Below are 27159 nucleotides of genomic sequence, written 5' to 3' on the forward strand. Positions count from 1 at the left end.
AATGACCAGTTTCAATATTACCAGTCTTTAGACGAGCTATGTATTATCTTATAAATATTCAAAGCATCAATCAATCTACTGGCTAGATGGAAGTCTTCAGAAGTCTTTGGAACATCTTCGGAAGTCTTCGGACATCTTTGGATATCATCGGAGCCCTATGAAAAACTAAAAATCCTGGCACTCTCTGTTAGTTTTACACGCCCAGTTTTAAAGTATTCACTTATAAATACTAATTGCCAATCATTTGTCACTCATAATTAGTTCTAACACGTGGTATATACCCAGGTTGGGCGCAAAAGCAATCTAATCTGCGACAGCTAGGGAAAGGAGTGACATCTGGAACCTTACGAAAGATAGAAACCGAACAAAGATATTTTAAAGCAATCAGTACCTTAGGAGACTAAAGTAAGCCACATTTTATTGTATAAGCTTGTTAACATATATATTAGTTGTTCGCCCTTTTTCCTTTAATTTAGTTTGCCGAAATCGAAATAACATCGGAACTGCTATCTAATCCATCACTGAACATTGACGAGCTGAAGAAAGGGGCTCTAGATCTAGAAGCTGCAATGGAGACATTTCTCGTTGCTCACGAAAATTACCACAAGAATCTACAAAATCCGGAGAATATCGAAGAATCAGATGAATATTACAACACCGAAAGGACAAGAGTTAATTATCTTAAAGAGAGGATCACGAATTTTCTAGAAAATCCCATAAACCCGCATGACGTCCGGCCGGAAGACTCTGTCAGCAACGCCGGAGAAGGCAAACTGTCATGCAAATTGAAATCCTCCAAACTTAGCCGTATCAGCTTAACATCGATCGCAAAGGCGAATGCCATTGTTAGAAAGGCAACCTTAGAAGCGGAAGCCAAGAACCTTGAGAAAAACATAGCGTTGCAACAAGAATTGCCTCTGCAGCAACAGCGAGAAGCGCTCGAACTTGAAATAGAATTAGCCAAAGCGAGACCAAAGAGCGGGTGTATAATGAAATTGAGACTGTTCAGGAAAATCTACAACTCTCGCCTCCACAGAAAAACGAAGAGTCCTATTCAGAAAAACCCACAACTCCCGCCTCCGCAGAAAAACGAACAGAATTGTGCTGATGAAACGGAATTCAAATGCCAACAAGAAAGCTAGGTTACTCGCCAGCCCTTAAACCCAAATGCCAAAGAATGGATACATGGCCCTAAACTTGAAAGTAAGTTAACCGATGCGAACGCCAGAGACGCTGAATCGAGTGTGGACAGAACCGAACTATGTAACAACGACAAAGCCCACATGATGACTATTCAAAGGCAGCAAAACAAGCAAATAGAACGGCTGATGATAGAACAAAGGCGTCACAATGCAGCATTACTGCTACCACAGCCTGAAGTTCCCATATTCAAGGGTGATCCGATAGAGTATTGCAGCTTCATTCGCGCGTTTGAAAACCTCATAATAAACGAAAACTGACGACAGCAGTGCACGACTATACTTCCTCGTTCAGTACACAGCTGGAGATGTACAAGAACTTCTACGAAGTTGTCTTGCCATGGACCCAGAAGAGGGATACAAGGAAGCGCGCAGATTTCATAAAGAGAAATATGGTCAGAATTACAAGAAAGCAGCCGCTTACGTTGGCCGACTTACGAAAGGTACACCAATGAGAACTGAAGATGGAGCCGCACTGCAAAACTTTTCCATGTGACTCACAAGCTGCAGAAACACTTTAAAGGATATCGGATACCTCAACAAACTAGAGAATCCTGACGCTATGAAGACGATTGTAGATAGATTGCCCTGTGGACTGAGGGAGAAATGGCGTGAAACAGTCGATGACATTATCCAACGTAAGGAAAGCGATGTTAATGTTGAAGATATCACTTCGTTCATCGAGAAGAGAGCCCGAGTTGTGACACACCCGGTGTACGGTAATCTTGGAAGCGACAATAGGAACATTGACTCAGGAAAACCAAAGCACAAACCTGCAACTGCCACTCAAAGAGGCTCCTCATTTGCTATACAAAGCCAAGGGTGCGTTCGATTGGGAAATCTGGATTTAGATTTTGACAGATTTCCCAATCGAAGGCGAAATCCGAAAACGGATTTCACCTTTCGGATTTCACCTCCGAGAAATCCGTTCTCAGGGTGGATTTCAATTACAAAATCCAAATCCGGATTTTTTGGATTTCCTTTTTTGTCGTTTGATTGGGAAATCCGAAAAAGGATTTGCTAAACTATTCCCGTGAACAGCGGACTTTCTTGTGCTAATTATGCATACGCATTGGCGCAGAACGGGAAAACTGTCTCAGAACACACAACGTGGAAGATCAGGTGAGTTCTATCTTTTTTAAGCCCATGAAACAAGTACCGTTTACTTCAGAATTTATCTGTTAGTCATTTCACTCTATCTTACGATGCAACAATGGGTAGTAGAGCCGATTTATAGACATTGTAGGACGTGAAATACCTCAGTGAATAAGCTTACTTGCGATTGACACGGTCTTCAGACACTAGAGGGTTTCCTATACTACTGTAATCCAATACCGCACGAGTTTAACTATTTTTCTGCCGTTCCTATAATAATAAAGGCTTGAAATTACCGTAACACTTCACTACTTATTCTATGAAAAGTTTATAAACTTATACCCTGCTGAATTACTGATGTAACACATTCACACCGTGACATGTCACCATTTTAAACTTTAGCTTACACCAATACATGCTTATGTTTTTAAGACTGAAGATGTGGATCAACCACGGCCAATACTGGCCTGAGGATCAATCATGGCTGAACGCAAGTCCCTTGGACAGTATTCACCATCAGGGTCAGTGCAACCTTCGTGGCTAAGTCAAACACATCCACCAGTATCAACAAGAACAGTTAGCCCTGTACCAGAATCGCGTTCAACTAGTCCAGCCAGTTTCTGTAGTGAAGGGTCTGCGAGTGTAGGTAGTGATGATGGAGTATCCAATCATTTACCAGTAAATTCTGTAACTGCAAATAGAAAGAAACAGTGGTCAAAGGAACAAGACCTAGCATTACTGGATCTATATGAAAAGAGGCGAAATGACTTCAAAGATCCTAAAAAGAGAAATAAAGATGTGTGGGAGGCTATTGGGAAAGGGATGGAAGAATTGGGATTTCCTGATAAAAACTTGAAAAGGTCATACATCAGCACAGTTGATCATAATAACACCTCTGGAAATGACCGCAAAACTTGTGCATACTTCGATGAAATGAGCGATCTATTTCAAGAAGATGCACGTATTCAACCTTTTACACTTTGCAGCAGTCGTGCTGGTACTAAGATAGCTCCAGAGTCCAAATCTGACAAAGCTGCTACATGCAGTGAGTCAGAAAATGAAGAACGAAAAAGAAAACCACAAGCAAAAGATGATCTTGTCTCTCTGTTCAAAGAATTCACACAAACAAGAGAAGAGAGGGAAAAAGAGAGAATGCAAGAATTAAGAGAGATGCACACTGAGAAAATGAATGTGATGGGTGGATTTCTAGAGTTATTTGAGAAATCATTCAAAAAGGATTAGAGCTGATTTCAGAATTTAGTAAAACGGCTTATTGAAGTACCAATGAGTATTAAACAAGCAACTGTCTTTGATCTCACACACGCTTTCAGTTGATCATTTGTATTTATTTAAAAAATCTGATTTTATTCCTTTACAGTCATAGTTATTAACTATGACTGTGCTTTCAGAAACGTATGTCACCAACATTCACTCCTCTTGTCCTCTGTCAGCAGTTTTGTGTTGCTAATGTTTAGAGATCTTGTAGACAATTTTATTATTACATAATAATAATTTCAGCAGGGACAGATGTAGGTCACACGGCTTAAGTTGTATATTTCACCGACTAATTAGGTCAAAGTCACATGTTACAGAGCCCTTGCAATTTGATTTCGCTTTTCCTCTCTTTCTGCATCTCCGGGGAAAAAAAAAAACAAACCATCATCATCATCATCATCCCCATTGTCACTGCCATCATCTCCCTCATCCAGGAAATCATCATTATCATCTTCATTCATTAGGCATATGTTATGCAAAACACATGCCGCAACCACAACAACCGGAAGATCCTTAATTTTTGTTTCAGCATGAATGTTTTGAGCTTCCGAAATCTGTTTTTAAGGATTGCTAGTGATCTTTCAACCACCATCCTGGTTGAACTGTGAATGAAATTGTAGTGTTGTTGTTGTCTTGTTAGGCGACCAGTATCTTTAAAGGGTGTAAGAATCCTTGGCTTAAGTGGATAGGCAGCATCACCTATCGAATGAGAGTTACCGGGAAATGGCAGCTCTCTGTTTCTCTCAGCATCAACAAACAGTGGGGAATTTCTAAACACCCGGGCGTCATGGACAGATCCTGGAAAGCCACAGAAAACATCTATAAACTTCATGTCCATGTCCACACAACCTGTAGCTGTAAAGAATGGAAACTCTTTCTGTTTATGTACTGTTCTGGGTCTTTCAAGGGGGCTTGAATTGGGATATGGGTTCCGTCAATAGCGCCCAGTATACCCCGGAATCCCCTTTGTTCTTCAAACTTTTGAACGGTGCTTCTTGCGTCGTTTCCCTCTGGGAGATGAGTAAATCTCTGTGCCAAGTTGTTCGTTATAGCTGTACAGACTCGCATGTATACTTCATAACAAGTTGATCAAGAAATGTCAAATCGATCTGATCCTGATCTAATACACTCGGGGTTCGCTAGCATCCAAATGGTAATGAGGATTTGCTTCTTAAGTTCAACTGGTGCTCTGCCTCCATGGTCATGGGCTTGATAAGGGATCATCTCTGGACAAACACCAAGCAGACACTCTCTCTACTCATCCCAAAATGACATCTGGACTATAACTTGGTACCACCACTTCGAAACATCCAACGATTCTTACTCGATTTAAGGGAAACCTGCCCTTTCCAAGCACAGCAAGCAGCAAATTCTTCAAAAAGAAGAACTGTCGACATGGCCATCAGTGCCCTCTGTTCATCCGCCATTTTGAGTGCGCCAATGCGTAGGTTGAGAAAAGATAACATCAGCCTAAGGGAGGTGACGTCATCGGGTTATTCTTCGGAGCAGCCATGATTTGAGATCCGATTATACCGGAAACTGACCTGCATTCACTCTTTTAGTAGTAATGGCGGACGACGTCAGTGAAGTAAAGACTTCGTATGTTTGTTAGGATTTGTTATGGTAGAATACAGAGTTCTTTCTACTTTCGTTTCTCGGCGTCTGAACACTGATCTCAAGGATTTTACGCTCGATTTGTGGAAGAAACGTGGAACTATGAAAACAGTCAAGGTTTGCTCAGGTAACATTGACCTACGGGAGGTTAACATCGACCTAAGGGAGGTACGTTTTATGGCACCACGTTTGTATCATATGTGTTATACTGGCACAGTCGTACACATGGAAAGCTTATTTGCAAGCATTAAAACCTACAATCTTGCAGGGGCTTTTCTAATCATTGACCCGAGTGTCATTTCATTTATTACCAATTTATAAAATCAACCTACAGGAGGTTAACATCTACCTAAGGGAAGTAGAGTAGCTTACCGTGTACATCTTATAGTTTATGTTTTATAATAGTCAATTCATACGCATATAAGCTTACACCCTAGCAGGGAAACTTGGGATCATAAGGAGCTTTTCTATCATTGCCTTGAATTTCGTAATTTTCATTTTTACCAACTCATAACATCCACCTACAGGAGGCAAACATCTCCCTAAGGGAGGTTATGGTATTACAATAAGGAAGGATGGACTTGAAAAAAGCTTACAAATGTGAAGAAGCTTTTACACTTCGTGTACATGCTGTTTTAGAATAAATTTATTTATAAAGAATTATTATTATTATTATTATTATTATTATTATTATTATTATTATTATTATTATTATTATTATCAAGAAAGGGGAGCAATATGCCAAAACCACTGTCATGGATCAGAAGCCGAATTTCATTCGCACTTGTTAAGATCTGCACTCGAGTGTCTTAGAGGTTCTAGGACATTATGAAGAATTCAACGTGACATCACACACTGCGAGTTCAAGCACTCAACCTTCCTTCGCCCCAGGAGTAATGGTCAGCAAACCAGCGCAACAGAGAAACCAGCAGAAACCAAAGGGTCACAGAGTTCAGACGCAGATCAACCCAACAGGACTACGATCGTTCAAAGCGCTTACGTTAGAATCGGACAAAACCCGAACGACCGAAAACTGGTACCACCGCGAGTGTCCAGCCTCGCAATAGTACCAGTAAAAGTGAAAGCAAAGGGAAGCCCGAAAATAGTAAAAACTTACGCGTACTTAGATGGTGGCCCGAACACTACGTTTTGCACAGAGAACCTGCTCAGCGAGCTAACCGCGGATGGTAGAAAGACAACATTGTCCTTGACGACTATGGCTCAAGAAGACAGCCCGTTTGAAAGTTCAATCGTGAGCCTGGAAGTTTTCCATCTAAGCAAGAACAACTTCATCGAGCTACCAACTGTATCCTCCTCAGCGAAGCTACTGGTTGCAATGGAGAGCATGGCTACCCAGCGCGACGTAGAGAAGTGGCCACACCTCGACGGTATCGAGTTACCGGAAATCAATGCTGAAGTAACCTTACTGATCAGGAGCGACGCTTCCGAAGCGTTACAACCATGGGAAGTAAGGAGAGGTCAAAAAGGAGAACCATTCGCGACAAGAACCGCCCTTGGTTGGGTTGTCAATGGTCTGCTTTTGTAGAACCGCCACTGTACCAAACTCAGTCAACTTCATAAATGCAGTAGACGCAGAACTGAGCCAGCAATTTGAGAAATTCTGCAATATGGAGTTCAATGATTCAACCTTCAGCCACAAAACTGTCTCAAGAAGATCGCTGAGTGATAGACATTATGAACCGAACTATAACACTAAAGGATGGACATTATGAAATGGCGTTACCATGGAGAAACCACCCCCCTGATCTGTCAGACAACAAATCGCTGACCGAACACCGCTTGAAATTGCTAAAGAGAAGATTGACGAAAGATCCAGCTTTACCCGAAAAATACTCCGGATTCATCGATGACTTTCTCCGTAAAGGTTATGCGAGAAAGGTACCAACCGTGACATTGGAACGGCCCGATGCACAAGCTTGGTATTTACCTCAGCACTTAGTGTTTCATCCGCAAAAGCCAGACAAAGTCGTGTTTGACTGCTCTGCAAAATACCAAGGAACATCCCTCAACGACTGCCTCCTACAGGGGTCGGACTTAACGAACACTTTGGTAGGAGTTCTGACTCGATTCCGCGAAGAGCCGATAGCAATGACTGCTGACATTGAAGCAATGTTTCATCAAGTGCGCGTTCGCCCGGAAGACTGCAACGCCTTGTCGTTACTTTGGTGGCCAAATGGCGACATTGTTCAGCCCCCAGGAGAATTTCAAATGATGGTGCACCTGTTTGGAGGTACGTCATCACCAAGCTGTGCGAACTACGCCTTACGAAAGACCGTTGAAGACAACGTAGAAGAGTTTGATCCTGAAACGATTGAAACCATCAGAAGAAACTTCTACTTCAATGACTGTCTGAGGTCCGTAAAATCTGAGCCAGCAGCCGTCGGACTCTCTGACCAACTGAGAAAGTGTCTAGCGAAAGGCGGATTCTGTCTCACAAAGTGGATATCTAATTCCCCGGCATTGATTGAATCGATCCCAGAATCTGAGAGAGCTCCATCCGTCAAGCAACTCGATTTCAACAAATCCAAGCACATTGAAAGACCACTCGAAGTTCAGTGGAACGTCGCAACCGACAAGTTTGGGTTTAGCATCACTGTTAAGGACAGACCACTTACAAGAAGGGGTCTTCTCTCTATGTTTTCCTCGCCATCTCAATGGAGATACGTGGACACAAAGTGGAACCCCGCTGATGACGCATCATGTGGACGGACAGTAGAATCGCTCATACACGAACAACAATGGATCAAGGGCCCCCAGTTTCTCTGGCTACTCTCTGACCAACTGAGAAAGTGTCTAGCGAAAGGCGGATTCCGTCGGTCCCCGCCTCCTCTAGAAGGGATTTTTTGTTCCCTATTGTTCTCATTGTCTTCAGAAAAGACTGACCAATCAGAATCCACTAACTGCGCATATATTTATAGGTCTTAGCGGGACCAAGACCAAAAGACCTTTTTGTCTACGTAAAACCATCTCAAATTTCAGTTTTTGTTGCTGCGTGGGCCAGGCGGCTACATTTTTAGTCGCCAATTTTTGCGTTTTCCAAAAGAAAACACACTTTTTCGAAATGGTAAATTCTACTTTTGGACAAGTAAAGGACGAGTGTTTTCACATGATGTGGGTGATGCTGAATGTGCTAAAAGTGGATGAAAAGGATGAAATTTTGTTTCAGAACACTGTTCAAGAACCTTGCAGAAGATGTATCCCAGGAACGATCAGTTCCTGAGAGTATGTGAACTCTGTCTGGTACAAGTTCTGTAAGTGTTGTGATGTCTGGCGAATCATTTCTACATGATCTAAAGTCCAGGGACAGAGAACATTTCCCGAAACCGACAGGCTTCGCACACAGTTCAATGACCTCTGCCTTTGGTAACTGTTCCAGTACTGACATACATGTATTCAGCGGATCATTTCTACGCGAGCTGCTATCCGTTGGCAGAGATAACAACACAGGACCATCAACACCTAGTGGTTTAATAGTCTGTCTCTGAAAACAGTTCTAGTACTGTGATGTCATTTCTACACGAGCTAGAATCTGTTAGTAGGGTAAGTTATGCAATACCATCAGCTTCTTAAAATTCAGTGACCTCTTATTCTGGTAATAGTTCCAATACAGTGATGTCCAGCAATTCATTTCTACAGGAAGTACAACTATTTGGCCGAGGCATCCATGCGAGACCATCAGCAGCTCATAGCTCAGTGAACTCTGTTTCTCGTAACAGTTCAACCACGTTTGGAGGAGCCTATGAGACCCTTAGCTGCTCATAGCTCAGTGAACTCTGTTTCTGGTAACAGTTCAACTATGTTTGGAGGAGCCTATATGAAACTTCACAATTTTGTTTGATTGACCAAGCTATGGTTAAGTACAAGGGATAGTTAGGATTCAAACAGTTCACGCCGATAAAACAAGTTAAAGGGAGAATCAAAGTCTTGGTCTGCGAGGATCCAATCAATGGCCTCGTTTGTGTGATGCAAGTTTACAAAGGGAAAGAAGGATGCTGACACGAACAAGACCTCTGTCATTGCGTTGTTTCTGACCCTGCGACTTCCATGGAAAGAACTTTCACATTTTTTATGATAATTTTTTTACTTCAGTACGTCTATTAATAAAAAGTTGTAGTTTTTTGTAAGCATTATACCATAGAATTTCATCTTGTTGATTAATTATTTGTTAAGACTTGCTTGCTACTTGATGTATCAATACTCTTTTTTGGTATTTCTTTATAATACTGATAACCCTGTGACCATCTTAAAAAAAAAACTGTCCTAAATATGTAAAATTTGCTGTTACCCTCTATACCTGTTTGGTTGGGTGGGTGGGTCGGCAAGTCGAATGACTAGATAAGTGTATTTTTTATCTTTTTGAGAACTCTTTGGAGAAGACTGCCTCGCCTACTAGTATACCACAGACCATGGGTCACAAATTAAGGACACATCAGATCCCACAAAGAACTTACAAGGCCATGATGCGTGGGACCACTCCTACAAGACTGTGGCCAGCTGTGCAAGAGCTGTCAACTCTATGAAATCAACAGATTCATTGAAGCTTCTTGCCTTTCAGCAGCTCCTGAGCTGGATGATATTATTCCGTTAGAAGTAGAGCAAAAATTCCCAGTCAGAATGCTACCATTTCCTGTTTCTCATGATAATGAAGCAAAAAAGGTGGCTATGGTTTTCTCCGCAGGGAACATCTGGCTCACAGCTACCCTCTCACAAAGATATATTAAACATCTTTACGATTTTGTATCCCATGAGCAATATGGGCTTCCCCTTAGTAGGCACACCCCTTTCCAGATGACAGCAAGATGTGTTTTCCCAGGTCATGAGTCCACCCTTGTTGACAGTTTGGTTGAAGCTGCAGTGCCATGTCAGGGCAGCAGCCCTATAAAAGCTGTTGATCTTGTTTCTCAAGAGGATGTAGGCCAATATCAGAAGAGAACTACATTATAAATTTTGTAAATTGAGGGCAACCTTGAAATCGACTGCTAAAGAGAGTGATGTCAGAAAAGTGGAATGTATTGGCTGGGAGCATTTCGAGAAATTAGCAAGGAGTTAGGCTGTGAAAGATGTTCTCAAAGCCAAAAGCTCCTCTGATGGAACAAAACATTGTTCTTGTGCTCTATAACTGACAGGAAAGGCAACACTGGTTCCTGCTTACTGATGCCTAGAGAACATGCACTTAGGGTGCTTGATAGCATGCCAAGGGAGTTTAAGCCAAGCGTCAAAGAGGCCATCGCAAAGATGCGCTCGCTGTTAAAAGAGCAAAACACCAGCATTGGTGCCAATCAGTGGAATTTTCACACCATCAAGTGCACGGACAACAGCAAAATGACTATGACTGTAGCGTTTTTCTTTGTGTATGCAAGGTGCTTGGTACTGCAGTAACCCATGCCTGTACACTTAGAACCTTTAGGAGAATCATAGTTCTGGAGCTGCATCAAGGATGGCTACAGCACCTCCAAGTCTCCAGTAATGACAACTGAGAGGCGGAAGCCAGCTACCAAGAACACCATAGTCTCTTAACTGAACATTTCATTTGTTGAACTGTTTTTACATTGATCTGCTGTCTTCTTGGCAATAGTTTACCTGCTGTGGCATAATATTTTTGGTTCAGTTTTTTCAATTTCTAGAGTTGAAGCTGCTACACGTTTTTAATTGCTCTGTTCCCCTTACAACAAAACTCTTTCCCTAAAGCAACATACTGAAATTGGTCATTTCTAATTTCACTGAATATGCTATATTTAGCCATTGTTTTTTCATTCAAAGCTCCGTTTTACAGCAATTTGTGATGCTAAAGTGGAATTTAGAGAACATTCCTGAAACATTGCACTTTTTTTGCCATAGCAATGACCAATGGTTTGTTTACAGAGAGAAAGAACCAACGAAACTAAAGGGCATTATAACCCACACAAAAAAATTCCCCTGGTACCCCTCCCTGAGAAAAAAGATTTAATTTGGCTTGTCTGAAGCGTTTGAATGGGCATAAAGTACATGACATTGAAGTTTACTCTATTGTTCTGGATTTTTGAAGAGGCATACATTTCACGGAAATCAACAAGCAAAGAAGAAAATACAAGTATGGGCTGTGATGATGGAGTTCGCTTCACTGAGCAAGACACCAAACTCAGAAAGCTCTGCCTCTGCTCAGAAAATTCCGCTTTCCAAACAGTCTTAAATGTCTGAATGTGGTAAGCCAAGTACAGATCCATCCATAACTAAATTACGTTTTGGCGAAAGGGTAATCTTGGACTCTATTATTAAGAATTTTGCCATGTAAAGAGGGCTTCGAATGTAGTTTGATTTTGCAAGAGCCAACTCTGACACAGAAAGGTTGTGCCAGTGACCTTCTCGTTTTGTTGTTTGTGTGGCTGGATGAAGGACTTCTACACCTCCTTGAAAATCCCCTAACAACGACGTTTTGACAACAGGAGACTTGTTTATGCCACGCAATCAGTTGGATGTGGGGTGGCAGCAGTGGAACGATTCTGTGGGCTAATGAACAAGCCCCCAACCTCCAAGACAAAAACCATATGTGCCGCACAACAAAACGTTGCTAAAATTAGCAAAAGCAATTGCAGTTGAAACGATGAACAGCACAGCACAACACATTCATAACATAAAGCCAGCGTTTGAGGATAGTTTGGCCAAGTGTAATGTGTCATGTGATGGCACCTAGCAAAATGGCTTTTGCTCTCTACATGGTTGTGTCACTGCCATCAATGTAGATACTGGTGGTTCTGGATGTTAAACGGTTGAGCAAAGTCTGCCAGAAATGCAGGAAACATGAAAACAATGCTGACACCCCAGAAAATACAGCACGGAGGGTAGCTCATGAATCAAAATGCCAGGCAAATTATCAAGGATCAGCACCAAACATGGAACCAGAGAATGCATAGCGAATTTTCGTCCACTCTATACAGTCAGAAACAGCCACTATACACTGAATATTATGGGGATGGAGACAGTAGGAGTTTTAAGTGGTGAAAGATCGGTACCAGGTTTATGACACTGAAGTACAGACGAAAGAATGTTTCGACCAAGTGCAAAAGAAACATGGTCCTACTTTATGTAAACTAAAAAACAAATAAAGGAATGGATGGAAAAGGAAGACTGACAGGCAAAATCATTGTTAGTTGCAAAACTAAACTGGTATTGCCATCAGAGGTAATTCTGGTAATCCTCCTTCTATGAAGAAGGCAATTCATCCCAGTTTATGTCATCTGCAGCAATGCCCAAAGGGTGCCAATAGCTTGTGTGGGTTTATGAAGGCTAAAGCAAATAGAACAAATAATTTTGAACATGGTGCTGGGTAACCTTAAGATGTAATTGCTGAACTCAAGCCAATTTATGTAAGATTGAGTGAGGACAGTCTCCTCCCTATGTCGCAAAGATAATTCTCGCATTTGCATGTGAGACAGTACAAGTCAGTTTTTCTTGACTATTTAAATTAATTTATATTTATATTAATTGTCAAGTTTTATTACCAGGGCCCCTCTGGATAACAGCCATGTAGTTGAATGGGCCACCCCAGCTAAATAATTAAGTACTTCAGGTACGATTTGAAGGAATGCACCTGTCATTTGTGTTGCCCTCTTCTGTCACTTTCCACAAGGTAATTTCCCAAATCCACCACCCAAAAAATAATAAATAAATAAGTTCAGAGAATTAATAAATAAATGTAGCTAAACAACTGCACTTTACACATTGTTAATATAAAATAAAGTTTTACAATCTAGACTGCAAAACGCAGTTAATGGAGCGTGATGCTCACCACACAGTAGGTGTTTGTGGTCACAACAACACACTTACCTTGAGTAACTTTGCGTATCTCAAATATCATTGTCACGGTACTTTTACTGCATGTACTACTGTCTATTTCTGCTTTCTTTTGTGTATTCTGGTTGGTTAGTTCCCTCAATGTACCATTCATCATCGTAATTTTGCTGCATGCTGTCTACACAATAATTTCTATTGGTTGTACTCGTAGTTTCTGTCTGACTACAAACACTTAGAGAAAATGTTCAAAGTACAATTTTCCTCGTGGCAAGTTTTGTTTATTCAAAGTAGTGGCTCTGAGTTTTTATTCTACCTTGTTACCATGGCTCATCCGCAAAGGTCTTCTGGTGTCTCAGAGGGGAAAAGATGATCTCCCGACCATAACCACCGAAGTGTTACAGCTGCGTTCAAGGGCATGTTTAGTTGCCACTCTATGTAACGCCCTCCAGCACTTCACTTCATAATATGGCCACCAAGTCCACCCGAAGTTCCTAAGAGGTCAAAACCTCCACCGTCCTGCACACCATCGACCAACAATATGCCCAGGGCTCCAATTCAGCCGGAGAACTTTTCAGACGGCGGGAGCGAGGCGTCTTTCGCTCCCTCAGACCACCAGGAACTGTCTGATGCTGAGTCTTCTCCTGGGGAGATCCTTAGTCGTTCTACTCAGTCTTTTCATGAAGTGCATAACCCATTCAGTGCAGACCAGCTGTCCGTGATCAAGGGCGGCGCAACCGATGGGGCAGGTGGGGCATTTGCCCAACCAACTTTGGACAGCTTAAAATGGCGGCGGACAGACATCGATAGTGTAGCAACATACTTTGAACAGATGATAGGGCGATTTAAAAAAAGGCATTAGAGTTTGCAAAAAGGACCTACTAGTACAATCTTAGCACGGACGGTTTCTTTAGCAAGAACCAAGCAGCAAAAGTATCGAAGTAAGAATATTTAACTTAGATTGTCAACTGTTAAATGTTTGACTTTCTGTGAGGGTTCTCAGACCTTAGTCGGTAATTCTACGTTTAAAACTTTCGTAAACTTTTGTGTCCATTGAATTCAGTTCTTTATCTTGTTGACAGACTTGAGGAAGATGTAAACACGTCAGTAAGTTCGACTGCGAAAGGTAGCTCTCCCTTAACCTTTTTTATATAAACATATTACAGAACAAAGAGCTGGAATCCTTAATTACTCATCGTATACGCCTATACGGTAACTATGCACAGCACGTGCTAAGAACACAAACAAAAGTGTATTGTTCGAATCGATCAGTTTTTTTCTTCAAAGTACTGATGAATTAACATATTTAAATTTGTTTATGTTACCTTTATAATGTAAAGTTAAGAAAACGCTGTTACATTTTGTACAGGCAATCATGCGATGGAGGGAAAGATGTGTATTATTCGCTCTGAAGATGTAAGTTATGGCCATGTATGTGAAATGTGTAACAAAACCATTTGCACACGTTTTGACCGACCATGCAGCATGAGAGTATACCGTGATGCAGACACCAAAGAACTTGACGTCCCACGTTTATTTTGCTCTTGATGTTACAGCAAAATAGGGAGAGATGTATTCTTCCCTTGTGGTGATTCTCCCTCAACCAGTACAACAAGTGCTTCAAAGGAAACTCCCATTCCTGTATTAAAGAACCAACCAGACTCTTTGAAATTTCCAAAAACGGACTTTTGGGAAGTCGTCTCAGACCATCATATCATTTAACACGGAATGGTGCAAAATGTTTCCATGGATCCACTATGATGAAAGTTTGGATGCTGCTTTTTGCCATACGTGTTTGAATACGCAATCGAAGTTAAAAAGGTCAAGAAAGGAAGATTCATTCATTTCCAAGGGATTTGCCAATTGGAAAAACGCAACATCCTGCTTTAAGGCACTCGAATCTACTGACTGTCATAAAGAAGCAGTTGAAATTTGTATTGTCTCACCAACGTAAAGACAGAGGTGAGACATTATCAATGGAACTCACTCGGGAAAGAGAAGAAAACAGAGAAATGCTCACAAAAATACTGCATAGTGTAAGGTTTCTTGCTTGTCAGGGAATAGCCTTAAGAGGGCACAATGATGAAGCAAGCAATTTCATGCAACTGATGAAACTTCAAGGGCTTTCAGACTCAAGAATAATGTCTTGGCTAGAAAGGAAAAGCAATAAATACACTAGTCATGAGATTCAAAATGAATTGCTTAAGATTATGGCTTTAAGTGTTTTACGCGATATTGCCACAAATCTTCAGAATGGTGTCCCCTACACTTTAATGGCTGAGGAAGTTACTGATAGTTCAAACAGAGAGCAGTTTGTCATAAGATGGGTGGATAGCGGATTAATTGCACATGAGGATTTGCTAGGACTGTATCAAGTACCAGATATTTCTTCAGCCACTCTTGTGCAGTGTCTGCAAGATGTACTCACCACAATGAGCCTCAGTATAAACAACTGCAGGGGACAATGCTATGACGGGGCAAACAATATGTCGGGAATCAGATCGGGTGTTGCAACTCAAATCTTGAAAGAAGAAGAAAGAGCTCTTTTTACTCATTGCTATGGCCATGCCCTTAACCTTGCTGTTAGTGACACTGTCCGCAAAGTTAAACTCTTGCATGACACATTGGATACGACAAGTGAAATATCGAAACTACTGAAGTATTCACCGAAACGAGATACCATGTTTGAAAAACTCAAGAAAGAACTGGCACCTGAGACACCAGGATTTCGAACATTGTGTCCTACTCGATGGACGGTTAAGGCAAATTCTTTGAAAAGTGTCCTCGACAACTTTAAACCGCTAACACAATTGTGGGAAGATTCTTTAGAGACCAATCTCAATTCAGAAATCAAGTCAAGGATCATTGGCATGAAGACACAGATGAGAGCCTTTGATTATTTTTTTCGGCCTACATCTGGGGTTCATGGTAATTAACCACACAAACAACTTGTCCCAAAGTCTTCAAGGAACGGCAAAGTCAGCTTCTCAGGGACAAATGATTGCAAGCATGACGGTGAAGACACTGCAAAATGTAAAAAGTGATGAGAGTTTTCAGCAGTTTTGGGAGAACGTTTGTAAAAGTGCCAGTGTAGAAGAAGTTATTTCGCAGCCACAAGCTCCACGAAAACGAAGACGTCCAGCTCCTTTGGATGATGGCAAAACTCCAGGAGACCATCCAGAAAGAGCCGAAGATTACTTGCGATCTGTTTACTTTGAAACGCTAGACCTTGCCATTAATTTCATACTTGATAGATTCAATCAGCCTGGATATAAAGTCTATTCCCATCTCGAGTCACTTTTGCTGAACGCAGTTAATGGGAATGACTTTTCAGAAGATCTTGACTATGTATGCAATTTTTATGGAGAAGACTTTGAACGGAATTCCCTGTTGATACAGCTGCAAACTCTCAGAGTACAACTTGGTGCTGAGAAAGACCTTGGGTTGAATGATGTCGTGGCGTATCTAAAAAGCCTCCCCAGTGTGACTGTTGATTATTTTTCTGAAGATTTTAACCTTGTCAGGTTAATTCTTGTGGTACCTGCTACGAATGCTGTCAGTGAGCGTTCACCCTCTGCCCTTAGAAGGCTCAAGACATATGACACAACTTGAATAATTCGTTTATAAAAAGGTAGGCCGTGAACAGTTTTGAAAATCCTTATTGTAATCCATTTCCATCCTAGCCATCGTTAGTCATTTTCACTTCCTAATTGGTTTTTATCATTTGTCGAGTGTTGTTTTACAAAAACAACCATTATTGTTGGGTTTTCTAAGGTCTGTATGTTTTTTACCTTCTGTCAACAAGTCTGTAGAAATTAATAGCAAACTTTGTCTCTTACAAAAATAACGGTCAAAAACCTCTATTCAGTTCCTGCCATTAGACGCACATGCTAGTAGATTATTGAATTTATTTCAGATGTTTCATCAACTCTGATCCGTTCATTGTCGGACAGTAAACAGAATGTAGGTGCGTTTTAAAGAATGTATTTCATTGTTTTCCTTTCATGTTTTGTACATGTTGTAATGTACGTTTTGATACCATAAAGAAATTACAATACTTTAGTTTTCATGATAATTAAAGTGATCTCGGAGCTCGCCTTGTCAACTGTTTCTCCGGTCTCTGGAACGCCGGAAACAGCATTTCAGAGAGTTTCATTTCAAAAGTTTTCTGGGGGGGGCATGCTCCTGGACCCCCATAGAATCTGGCCCCTGCGGCGCTCGTCACGTCTGCCGATGTGTAACATGGGACATTTGCCCCACCGATATAAAATTGGCTGTGCCGCCCCTGGTGATCTGCAAAACGGTTGAGAGCTCCATCAGAACGGCCTTAGCTCATTCCACTTTGGGAAACGTACAACACCCCTTTAGGACTACATTGCCCTCTGGACAAGCCTGTGGAGGAATGTATCTTGCGGGGTGAGTACAAAGACTTCTGTTTACTTCTTCCCTATTTGATACAACAGTCCCACATCCCCAACATCCAGTTTTGCTTTGTGGACTCCTCTCAGGCCCTGTGGGTGCTCCCATCACCATGGTGCGGAAACGGAAGCTCCAAATCGGTAGTTTTCACAAACGGATTGATGCTTTCACTGTCTACATGCTGGTGATAGTGTCTACATTTCCCCAGAGGTCGAAAGAACTATTGATGTACATGCAGATAATCAGCTTGGCAGTTACCAAATTTAGGGGTCTTGCGTGGTTGTCATATGAAGAGCAATCCGCCGTCGCACCACTCAGGACCTTACTCTAAGCTGGGACCAGATCGACCTCGAGTTTAGGCACGCGCATCTTTACCATGACTATAACACCAGAAGCTGTGATTTGTTGCGCCCTCCCTTCGCAAAAACTGCTAAGTATCAGGGGAGCTTCAGAATAAACGGTGCTCGAACTTATAACACCATCCCGAGAACCATTAGACAGGTAGAGGCGTTCAGTAAATTTAAAACCAAACTAAAGTGCCATCTTAAGCAGTAACGCCCGCGGTACATGCTGCATTTATAACTTAATTATTTGTCTAGTTTTTTATTTGCTTTTTTTTGTTTTAATGTTTTGTGTTTTGTCTTGTGCTGTGTCAGGGCTCCATTTAAACTAGCTCTGCTAAATTGGATGTCCCTGGATAAATATTGAATTAAATAAAAAAAAAAAAATAATAAATTGTGGGCTTTTACGTTTTCTGGTTTGGCCAAACTGCACTGCCCTCACTGCTCCAGTCCACACCACCACCAAGAAGATTGTCCTTTAGCTTATCGATCTCCACACCCTTGGAGGAGTAACTCCTACCGTTACACCTCAATGGCCGAAAAGCAACAGTGCCAAACCCGCCAGTAACAGCGGGTCAAGAAATAACAAGCCTGTTTTCTCTTCTCCAATAGATACCTGTCAGCCTCAATGTGAACAAACACACCATCCAGATAGTAATTTTGTTTTTTTATCTTGCGAAAACAAGGTTCACAGAGTTTTTGAGGGAAATTATCCTCGAACAAAACTTCCCTTCCCCAATAACAACTCCAAGGCTTTTACTAACTCCACACTGCGTTCCTTCCCAAAAATATTGACAATGTGGTTTCTGATTAAAACCATTTGATTACAGATGTTAAAATAATTTACGACCGGCTTTTGCAGAGAATCCTCAGTGACCTCCATCATACTTCATTCCTTTTTGGTGCTACTTTTATTTTCCGCGCCAGTCACCCATCTCACCCTCTACCGCTAACACTTTGACTACTGTTTTAGATTTCTATTGTAAGGAGACTATCCAATCAAATCCTGTGTCCCCAGAGCCTCCTTTCCCTTGTGCGAACGCCCCACCAGCTAAGAGGGACAGGAGGCTCTGGGAACAAAAATGAAAATCGGAAACAATAAAAACCAGATGGGAAGAAACAATAGGAGGCGAGAAACAAACAGGAAAAACAGTGAGTTAAACCAGACATACAAAAAGCCTCTCAATTAAGAAATTCACAAAATTGATGATCAGATCAACTTATTATCAAAGGGATTGATTGGCGAGACTAATGGAACCCATAAAAGGTACCTTTTTATAGCAGAAACCAAGAAGCTGACCAATCTATTGATGCATATATGACTTCAATACGCAGGTTGGTCAAACATGCAATTTCTGTGAATGTTTACATGATGTGCTTATTAGGGACAGAATCGTCCTCTGCGTCAAGAGTAAAAACTTACATCAGGATAGGAAGCTCACGCTAAGCAAGTGCCTGGACATATGCAGAAGTTCCAAAGCAATAAGCTCACAGCTCCAAGCCATTTTAGGAACAGGTGGCAAAGAAATCAACAAGCTGAGACAACATGACTCCTGTTTAAAAACCCCTTGGAGGAACAACGCACACAACCCGGACAGAAATCGGAAGCAGTGCAAGTTTTAGTGTGAAGAACATGTGCTGAAGAAGGAGAAATGCCCATTTTGGGGTTCCAAGTGTCTGAAATGCAGAGGCCAAACTATTTTACAAAGGCTTGCCAAGAAACTAAAGATAAACAGGTCGTGAGATTAACACACTTCTCCGACTCCAACACCAGCGCTGTTGATTTCATTATCAGTATTACGGCAACTGTTAGCTTGGTGAGCTCTCCAGATTTGCGTAAATCTCATTTGCAAGAGAAATCTTCATGGTGATGGGAATTAGAAACCGAGGTCAAGTTCCAAATTGACTGTGGCCATTGAAAAACATCGTCACAAAAGTGTATATCTGAAATTGTGAACTAGCACCGAGATCCAAACATGTCCTTCTGTTGAACAACAGACAAACAGAAATTATGCCACTAGGAGTAACACAAATCATCATATAAATTCCCAAAAATCGGGAAAAGTATTCAGTACAGTTTGTGGTTGTAGCAGAAAATTTGACGCCCCTGATTGGAGCACCGACTACCCAAGACACAGAGCTATTACTGTAAAAAAAAAGAAAGTTCCTGACAGCCACTCCAAATCCTAAGTCAAGAATACATCTGGGCTGTTCCCTTGATTCTGTCCTGCACTGTAAATAAAAACCTGCCGTATTCGGCACGTTGTAATATTTCGATCATAAATTTTACCATCAAAGGTGCAGTATTTTGCCATTAATAGAGCATAAGCGGTTTACGTTATCACAACTAGATAAGGGATGGGACACTACATAAGAACTACTAACACTAAAGTAGGGGCCTGGCAGTAGTTTGTCATCTCATGTTGGTTTTGTTTCACTTTCTCATCACTCTGTGTAACACAAGTTGATTCAATATTAAACAAATGTCCTTGTGAAATGGATGGACTCCTATTTATGATGAGGAAACAATCAACAAAGGACTAAGATAGCAACAGAAACCCCAACCACCAGAAACCAATTTTGTCATACGCCATAAGAACAACAAACCTCCGACTGCCATATTTACTTTTCATGACAAAACAACACTCTGTCACCGAAAAGGACACCCCAGGTTCCACGGACCCATTCTGTAAGAACAATGATGCCAAAATCTAAGTGCCCATTTCAAAGATGGACACACAAAATGGATAAGGTCGACACACTCACTGCTGTACTGATCTTGGTCCACTCAGCCGGCACTCACACCATTCCGCCAACCTCTGCTACAACAGCCAAGGTCAAGAAGCACTGGCGCCCCACAGTATCCGCGACAGGATCAAGTGAAGAATGGTCTTATTTCCTCAGTCCCTGACATGCTTACATCATAGAGACAAAGTTACACCAACAAGCCTGTCAACTAGGTGATGTCCGCAATAAAGAAACTCCCTGTCAGAGAGGAAAATACAATGGTTGCACACATCCAACTCCACTGAATTAAAAAAAAAGTAAATTAAGTAAAAAATAAATAAGAACAATAATTAAATAAATAAATAAATAAATAAATAAAAACTCCACCAAATGCCCCAGGACAGGGGTGAGACGATATTCAGTTTCGGTCCTGCTTGCTGAGTCAGGCTACCATTTGCAAATTCTTCATCAAATGCCCCAACTGCAACAATGACGTGACTTACAGTGAGAACATCATCTGTGAATTTTTTTTCTGTCCATTATTTGTCCAGGAATTTTTTTCTGGATGGCATCCTCTGCACAATTTTTTTTTTCTTTTCAGAAATATTCATATTATTTCCTATGCATCTTTATCTTGAACACCACATATTACATTCTGCACGTGTCATTTTTTCCATGCAGTTCCATGTGACTTTTTTTTATTAATAATAGCAAAGGCAAGATAATCAAAGAAGAGTAGGAGATCGGCTTACTTGTTCACTAGAGCCATTAAGTTTTTCAAAAGATTTTTTTCGTACATGTAGTCTCAGACGTCATGACTATATTGTCATTTACAATGCAGTATTGGTGTAGAAATTCAGACATTCCAAAGTACAGTGCAGGCCAGAATTAAGCGAACCAAAACATACGCCTAAAACGCGTCTGCTGCGGACGCGTATACGCGTCTAAAAATCTGCAGATGCGCGTCTAGTCAGACGCATTAGTATGTATGAGCTAACTCATTGTTTTCGTATTGTTGATCTTTCATTGTTTTTTTGAATTGCCTGGGAAAAGCCTTTCAGAAGGGTTTGACAAAACTATGACTACACTTGCCGACTTTCTTAATTGAAGAACCGGCTCAGCGCAAGAACTCCATGTTGTTGAGCGCATAGAAGGAACTTAAAAAAGAACTTGCCGCGAGGCTTACTGTATTTTGCGAAACGAAACGAAATAATGAATAAATCTGTAGAATTGAAGATATCAAGACTACAACAGTCAGACCTCTGTGTGTGACAAGCTAAAAGAGGAATAAAACGCCGGAAGTGCAGAGTTTCTAAATTCAAAGATCTGTACTTTGCGAAACGAGCTCCGCGTAGACCGTGAAATTAAAGGATTTAACTTGTTTATTTCTAAACGCTATTCTTATTTATTCCTTGCCGCAATGATGATTCGGTAGGTAGTTCGAGAATTATAGAGTATTTGTGGGTAAATCATATAGAATAAACAAATAAATTACGACCCGGAATAAAATCAGTAAATCCACCAAATGATTTTAAACAGACTTCGCTTCTCTAGCGCGCTTCGGTTCAGATTTGCTGACTTACCATGAACTTTCCCTCATTCTACCTCAAGCATTTACTATCTCCAGCTGCAAAATGTAATCGTTCAGTTCACTTTAAAGATCCAAGGCAATTCCGTTGGTTAAAGGCTTAGGGTTAAATAGGAAACTTCAGTTTTGCAAAATTTTATTCGGGTCCAGTGTGAGCGATAAGATCGATTCCCCGAAACAAACATAAACACTGAGAGTCTCCTGAGTACCGCAACGCTTGACGCATTCCTATATTTGCGTTCACTTGGATAAAGCCATAAAAGCAACTTTTACAAGATTGAAAGCTTCTTGTAATGTTATAAAACACTGACAGAAGCCGTTGTTTCGACGATTATGTATAGAAAGAAATTGCCACGCTGAAAACATCGGGAAGATTTCAGTCACGTGCTAGGCAACCAAATTCCTGCACGTGTATCAAGTATCATTCGGCAACAACACGATGTACGGAGGTTCTTGGAAGGAAAACTGGATGCTTTTTTATTCAATCAACACGGGAGCCAGGATGCCTTCCCAATTATAGCCAACTTGTGCCATTTTCATCCCTTCGAAAAAACCTCGAAACGCTCTCTTTTGAGTCACAATGTGCGTGTGTAATTTTTAAAATAACTTTAACTCGAAACACTCAACTATTATATTACATTCACGAGTTCGCGCCCGTTCGCGCACAGAGAGCTTTGATTTCGAACAAGAAGTATTCAACTAATTAGCTTAGATTTATCTTTTCTATAACATACGCTGAATATTCAATATCGCAGCAATATCGGCTAGGAGTTGTTTTTAAAGTCGCCAGTTTCTACGAAGCGGATAAGATTCGAAATATGATAGCTGTCGCTGGCTGATTACATAAAATGCTAATTTTGTGTTTCTCGCTAAGCTGTTGAATTCTTTTGTTTTATTTGACAATACCACACAAAGAGAACTTACGTCGATGAATAACAATGGCAAAAACGCGCACATTTAGACGCGTCTAAAAATACGTGCATACGCGTTTTTGCTGCGTATAAAACGCGTCTGCGTAGTTCGCTTAATTCTGGCCTGCACTGTATGCTTGACTTTCCCCAAAGTCAGAAAATTCAGCCATTCCTAGTGCAAGAGACAAATAGCATTTGCATTGACAGTGGATCATTTTAAGTTCCATTCAAAATATCATTGTTTCCCTTATTTTTTGCAAATGTTTCATTTACCTTTTATTTTGCTTATCTGCATATGTAGCAAGGTTGTTTGATATATATTTTAGTCAGATAAGGGCATTCAACTAAAGTTTTATTTACATTTTAAACTGTTAATTAAGATTACATAATTATATTTAATATGCATAAAAAATTACAAAAAGTTTAGAAAGAAATATTGATGATCCTTTAAATAATCTAAAATAATCTTGTTTATTCCTGTTAATTTTGCTGTGAATAGCCTCTATCTCTAGTTGTTTCCTAGAACGAATGGTGTGGCGTGTCATGCGTGACGCCCCAGCTAGTGTGACATTCACTGCTATACCACTGGACACCATGTCCACCCCAGCCAAGTAACCACTCACAGCCTTGAGCATTGCGTTGCTTAACACAGCCTTGTAGCTTGCTTTGTCATTAAAAGTTTTTTTCTTTAGTTCTTGAACTAGCTGTGATATTATTCGCACAACAAACATGACAAATGGATATGGAAAAGTTGTATTTCTTGTTTTCTTGAATTATTAAATCTCTCAGTTTAGCTGAAGGAAGATTTCTTTGTCTTTTTTATTTTTTGTTTCAACTCCTTCTGCAGGAATTTTCTTTTCTTCAGATCTGGTTTGCATTAATTTTCTTCCAGGCATCTTTGCTTACACAATTTTTTCCCCCACATCCCCCATCACTTTTCTAATAGTCCATCCCAAAATATTTGCTGTCCGTAGTCAACAAATATCCTTTTTTTGCCATTCAACATCCTTTATTAAACACACAAACTTAGGAGACTGGGCACGATGCGGAGCTGAAAGGACGCAAACTTCGAGTCTCCATTAAATTCGATTGCGTCAGTGACCCATACTTCTCATAACCTCATTTTAATAGGCCTTTTTTTTTTTTTTTCTAATCAACTCTTCAATTGAGGAGCTATGGGCCCGAAGAAAAGTCCAAAGAAAAGTGGTGAAAAAAATCAAGCTAGACCAAGTAGCTTAACAGGAGGTGAGCAAAATGACGATGGCAAAGTCAGTTTGTACCTCGAACTCTTCAATGAAATCAGGAAGTTACAAGAAGGTGACCAGGCCCCAGTTGTTCAAAGGCCGGATAACTTTATCCAGTGGATAAGTCACTATCTGACAGTTTCAATCTGTGCAAAGATTTCAGTATTTCCTCTAGTAGAACCGAATATGTGCACTCTTACCACTGCTTAGTTGGGGAGTGTACGAAAACCTTGGAAAACATTTAACGTGAAGTATATTTTAGACGCTGAAGAGTTCCTTATCCAGCAGATAAAGTTATCCGGCCTTTGAACAACTGGGGCCAGGCTAAAACTGTCCAGATTAAAGACCTGCAGAATAAGCTAGACAAAGCCTTAGACGAGATTTCCTCACTTCGCTCTGAAGTTAAAGATCTTGAAGCCTCTGTTGAATATACTCAAAATCAACAGGATGAAGCGAAGGAAAGGATCATCAAATGCGAAGACGCACAGTGCAGGCAAGAGGACTAGCTTGTCAGGCAGAGTATATACAGCAGGTGTTGTAATCTTTTATTTCATGGCATTCCCAAAACTGAGGGGGAAGATTGCTTGAAGCTAGTCAAGTACGCCTTGGCGCCTAATCTGAAATTGGAGAAAGGAAAAGCAAATTCAATTATGTCTTCTGGTACCCACCGCCTTGGAAGGAAAAAAAGATCTGGAGACCTGCCCAAACCAAAACCTATCATTGCTCGTTTCACATGCAGAGCCGACAGAGACCTTGCCTGGCGGCAACACTCTAATCTCAAGGACTCGATGGTAAAGATTGCGGAAGATCTGCCTCTCAATGTTTGTGAAATTCGGAGGACGATTTTAATTCCAGCGCTTAAAAAAGTGAGGGAAAACGAAGGCACCAAGGCGACGATCATTGGTGATTGTTTATTAGTCCATGGTAAGAAGTATATGTCGAACCAAATCCCTATGAAGTGGAGGTCAGATGTAGATGGCAGTCATCTGGCGCAGAACTTTTCATCCCCTGCCATGTCAGAAGAAACAAGACAAGCTCAAGAGGTGTAGGTGAAATATGTATGAATCTGTAAATAGAGATTTAATTTATCTTCGCTTCTCGTTCCTTTACTTCTCTTTTTTTTTTTTACAGAGCCTCGAGCTAGTAAGCAATTAAGCTAAACACAGCTGAAGTCGAGGACTAGCGCTATACACTGTAGGAACAGCTTAGGACAATCAGTCACGGCTTTCTCTGTAAGTTACAAAATGTACTTTTCAGTAAAAATTAATTTTACTGCTCACCAGTAATCCTTTTTGAGGCGACTTAATGTAAGTAGCTTTTTGTTGAACGTCTTCGTTGCAGAACGGTTGCAATCTTGCGAGTAACTGTTTTCCAAATCCCTGCCTTCATGATGGCAAGTGCAGGGAGGTACATTCTGGCAGTTTTTCATGTGATTGTGAAAGGACATTTCATGGTGGGCGGTGCCAAAAGCCCATATATCAAAGACCTGCCAGGAGTACAAGAATCTCGGGCTCAGCGAGGACGCTTACTGTAGAGTGGACCCCGACGCTGAAGGTCCGGTTGCAACATGACTGATCAAAATTATGCAGTAGCAATCATCAGTTACGACAAAGCAGGACCACAGAAAGTTTCATCTGCCAAGTTTTTCCCTTCATATGGTTATTACCACAAGCTGAAGTACTCAGTCAAGATGGAGCTGATCAGGGCTTTGATAGCACAGAGCGGGCGGTGCCGTCAGTTTGTGAACTTTAAGTGTCTTGCTTCCAAACTTCTTCCACCTCCTGACCAAGAACGCGTGCGCTGGAAAGGGCCTGGACTCGGCTCACTTATATCGGACCACTGGCCAGGTGCGCCTGCGGGTAGCAATGAGTGCGCATGTGCAGTAAATGGGACCTGTGCAGACCCCAGTTTGTCTTGCAACTGCGACATTGGAGACAATGTGATTGCCTGTCGTCTCCTGTCCTTAAGCCATTAATTTCTCGCGTGTCAATTGACAGGCCGTACTGCCTCCGATCAGGCGAACGTGTTCCGGTGCGCTTTGTCCCCAAGACAAAGCGGTTCGCAGATTTCTGCACCTTTAAGTATCAAGACCAGTTGTAATCCTTTTCTCTGTTATGTTTTCTCTGTTATTTGTGCTCTAATCATATTTATATAATTATTTATCTGAATGTTTTTATACCGTAGTGTCTTGTACTATTGTAACTGACCATCCTTGTAATTCAGCCTTTTAGGCTGCGAGAGGGATCCCAATAAACTATTATTATTATTATTATTATTATTATTATTATTATTATTATTATTATTATTATTATTTTTATTATTATTATTATTAATACATGAAGAGCGAACGAAGGTAATGAGGTTTTTCCAAATTTTATATGTTCTCCTTTTCAAGCATGTCTTGCATTGGTGGGTAACCTTTCATGAAAAGAATTCATTTCAAGTTTTCTCCAGGTTTCTTTTAAATAATTAAAGAGGCACACACTATTATTTTAAATTTACGTTGTTCATTCATACCTTCTGTAAATATGTCTTTGATTTAACTGATCAGTGTATGACGTGCGAACCGAGAACTATTAACTACTGATCAGTACAGCTCATCTATCTCCCATTTCAAAACAAAATTTTGATGTAATGGATTTGGGAAAGGATGAAAAAAAAAGCGCAAGCTTACAGTGCAAAGTAATCTCGAGAGTCACCTTGCATGCAGGGCTGCTTCGGTGTGCTGACGCAAGAACCGGCGCTTTCCCTACAACTGTATTTCTGTAAGCTAACCACCGCGCCTACTAGTTAGATTAGGCAGGCTACGTATTTATTTAGCGGCTAGGCAGATCAAGACATCCTTGTGGAATTGTTATTTTGATACATTGACTCTCATGTTTTTACTCAAGCGTTCTAATCAGTCACTACCAGTGACAAACTTCACACAATATCAGCAATTCAGCCAAATCCTGGAAC

General features: G+C 40.9%; 2 protein-coding genes and 1 pseudogene across 2 annotated transcripts; all 3 read left to right on the top strand.

Moving 5' to 3' along the window:
• Nucleotides 1-15: 15 nt before the first annotated feature.
• Nucleotides 16-3138, top strand: LOC146470897 (uncharacterized). Its single transcript, XM_085121391.1, has 2 exons — nucleotides 16-2321; nucleotides 2727-3138. The coding sequence occupies exon 1, from the start codon at nucleotides 570-572 to the stop codon at nucleotides 1140-1142; it is 573 nt and encodes a 190-aa protein (XP_084977517.1). The 5' UTR covers nucleotides 16-569; the 3' UTR covers nucleotides 1143-2321; nucleotides 2727-3138.
• An 8235-nt stretch (nucleotides 3139-11373) lies between these two features.
• Nucleotides 11374-12592, top strand: LOC146470898 (uncharacterized; annotated as a pseudogene).
• A 920-nt stretch (nucleotides 12593-13512) lies between these two features.
• On the top strand, nucleotides 13513-15907 carry LOC146470899 (zinc finger MYM-type protein 1-like). Its single transcript, XM_085121478.1, has 3 exons — nucleotides 13513-13720; nucleotides 14341-14387; nucleotides 15029-15907. The coding sequence occupies exons 1-3, from the start codon at nucleotides 13513-13515 to the stop codon at nucleotides 15905-15907; spliced, it is 1134 nt and encodes a 377-aa protein (XP_084977604.1).
• The last annotated feature ends 11252 nt before the right edge of the window (nucleotides 15908-27159 follow it).

Source organism: Pavona decussata, unplaced genomic scaffold (assembly GCF_977016875.1).
Source record: "Pavona decussata unplaced genomic scaffold, jaPavDecu1.1 SCAFFOLD_109, whole genome shotgun sequence".
Classification (NCBI taxonomy): Eukaryota; Metazoa; Cnidaria; class Anthozoa; order Scleractinia; family Agariciidae; genus Pavona; species Pavona decussata.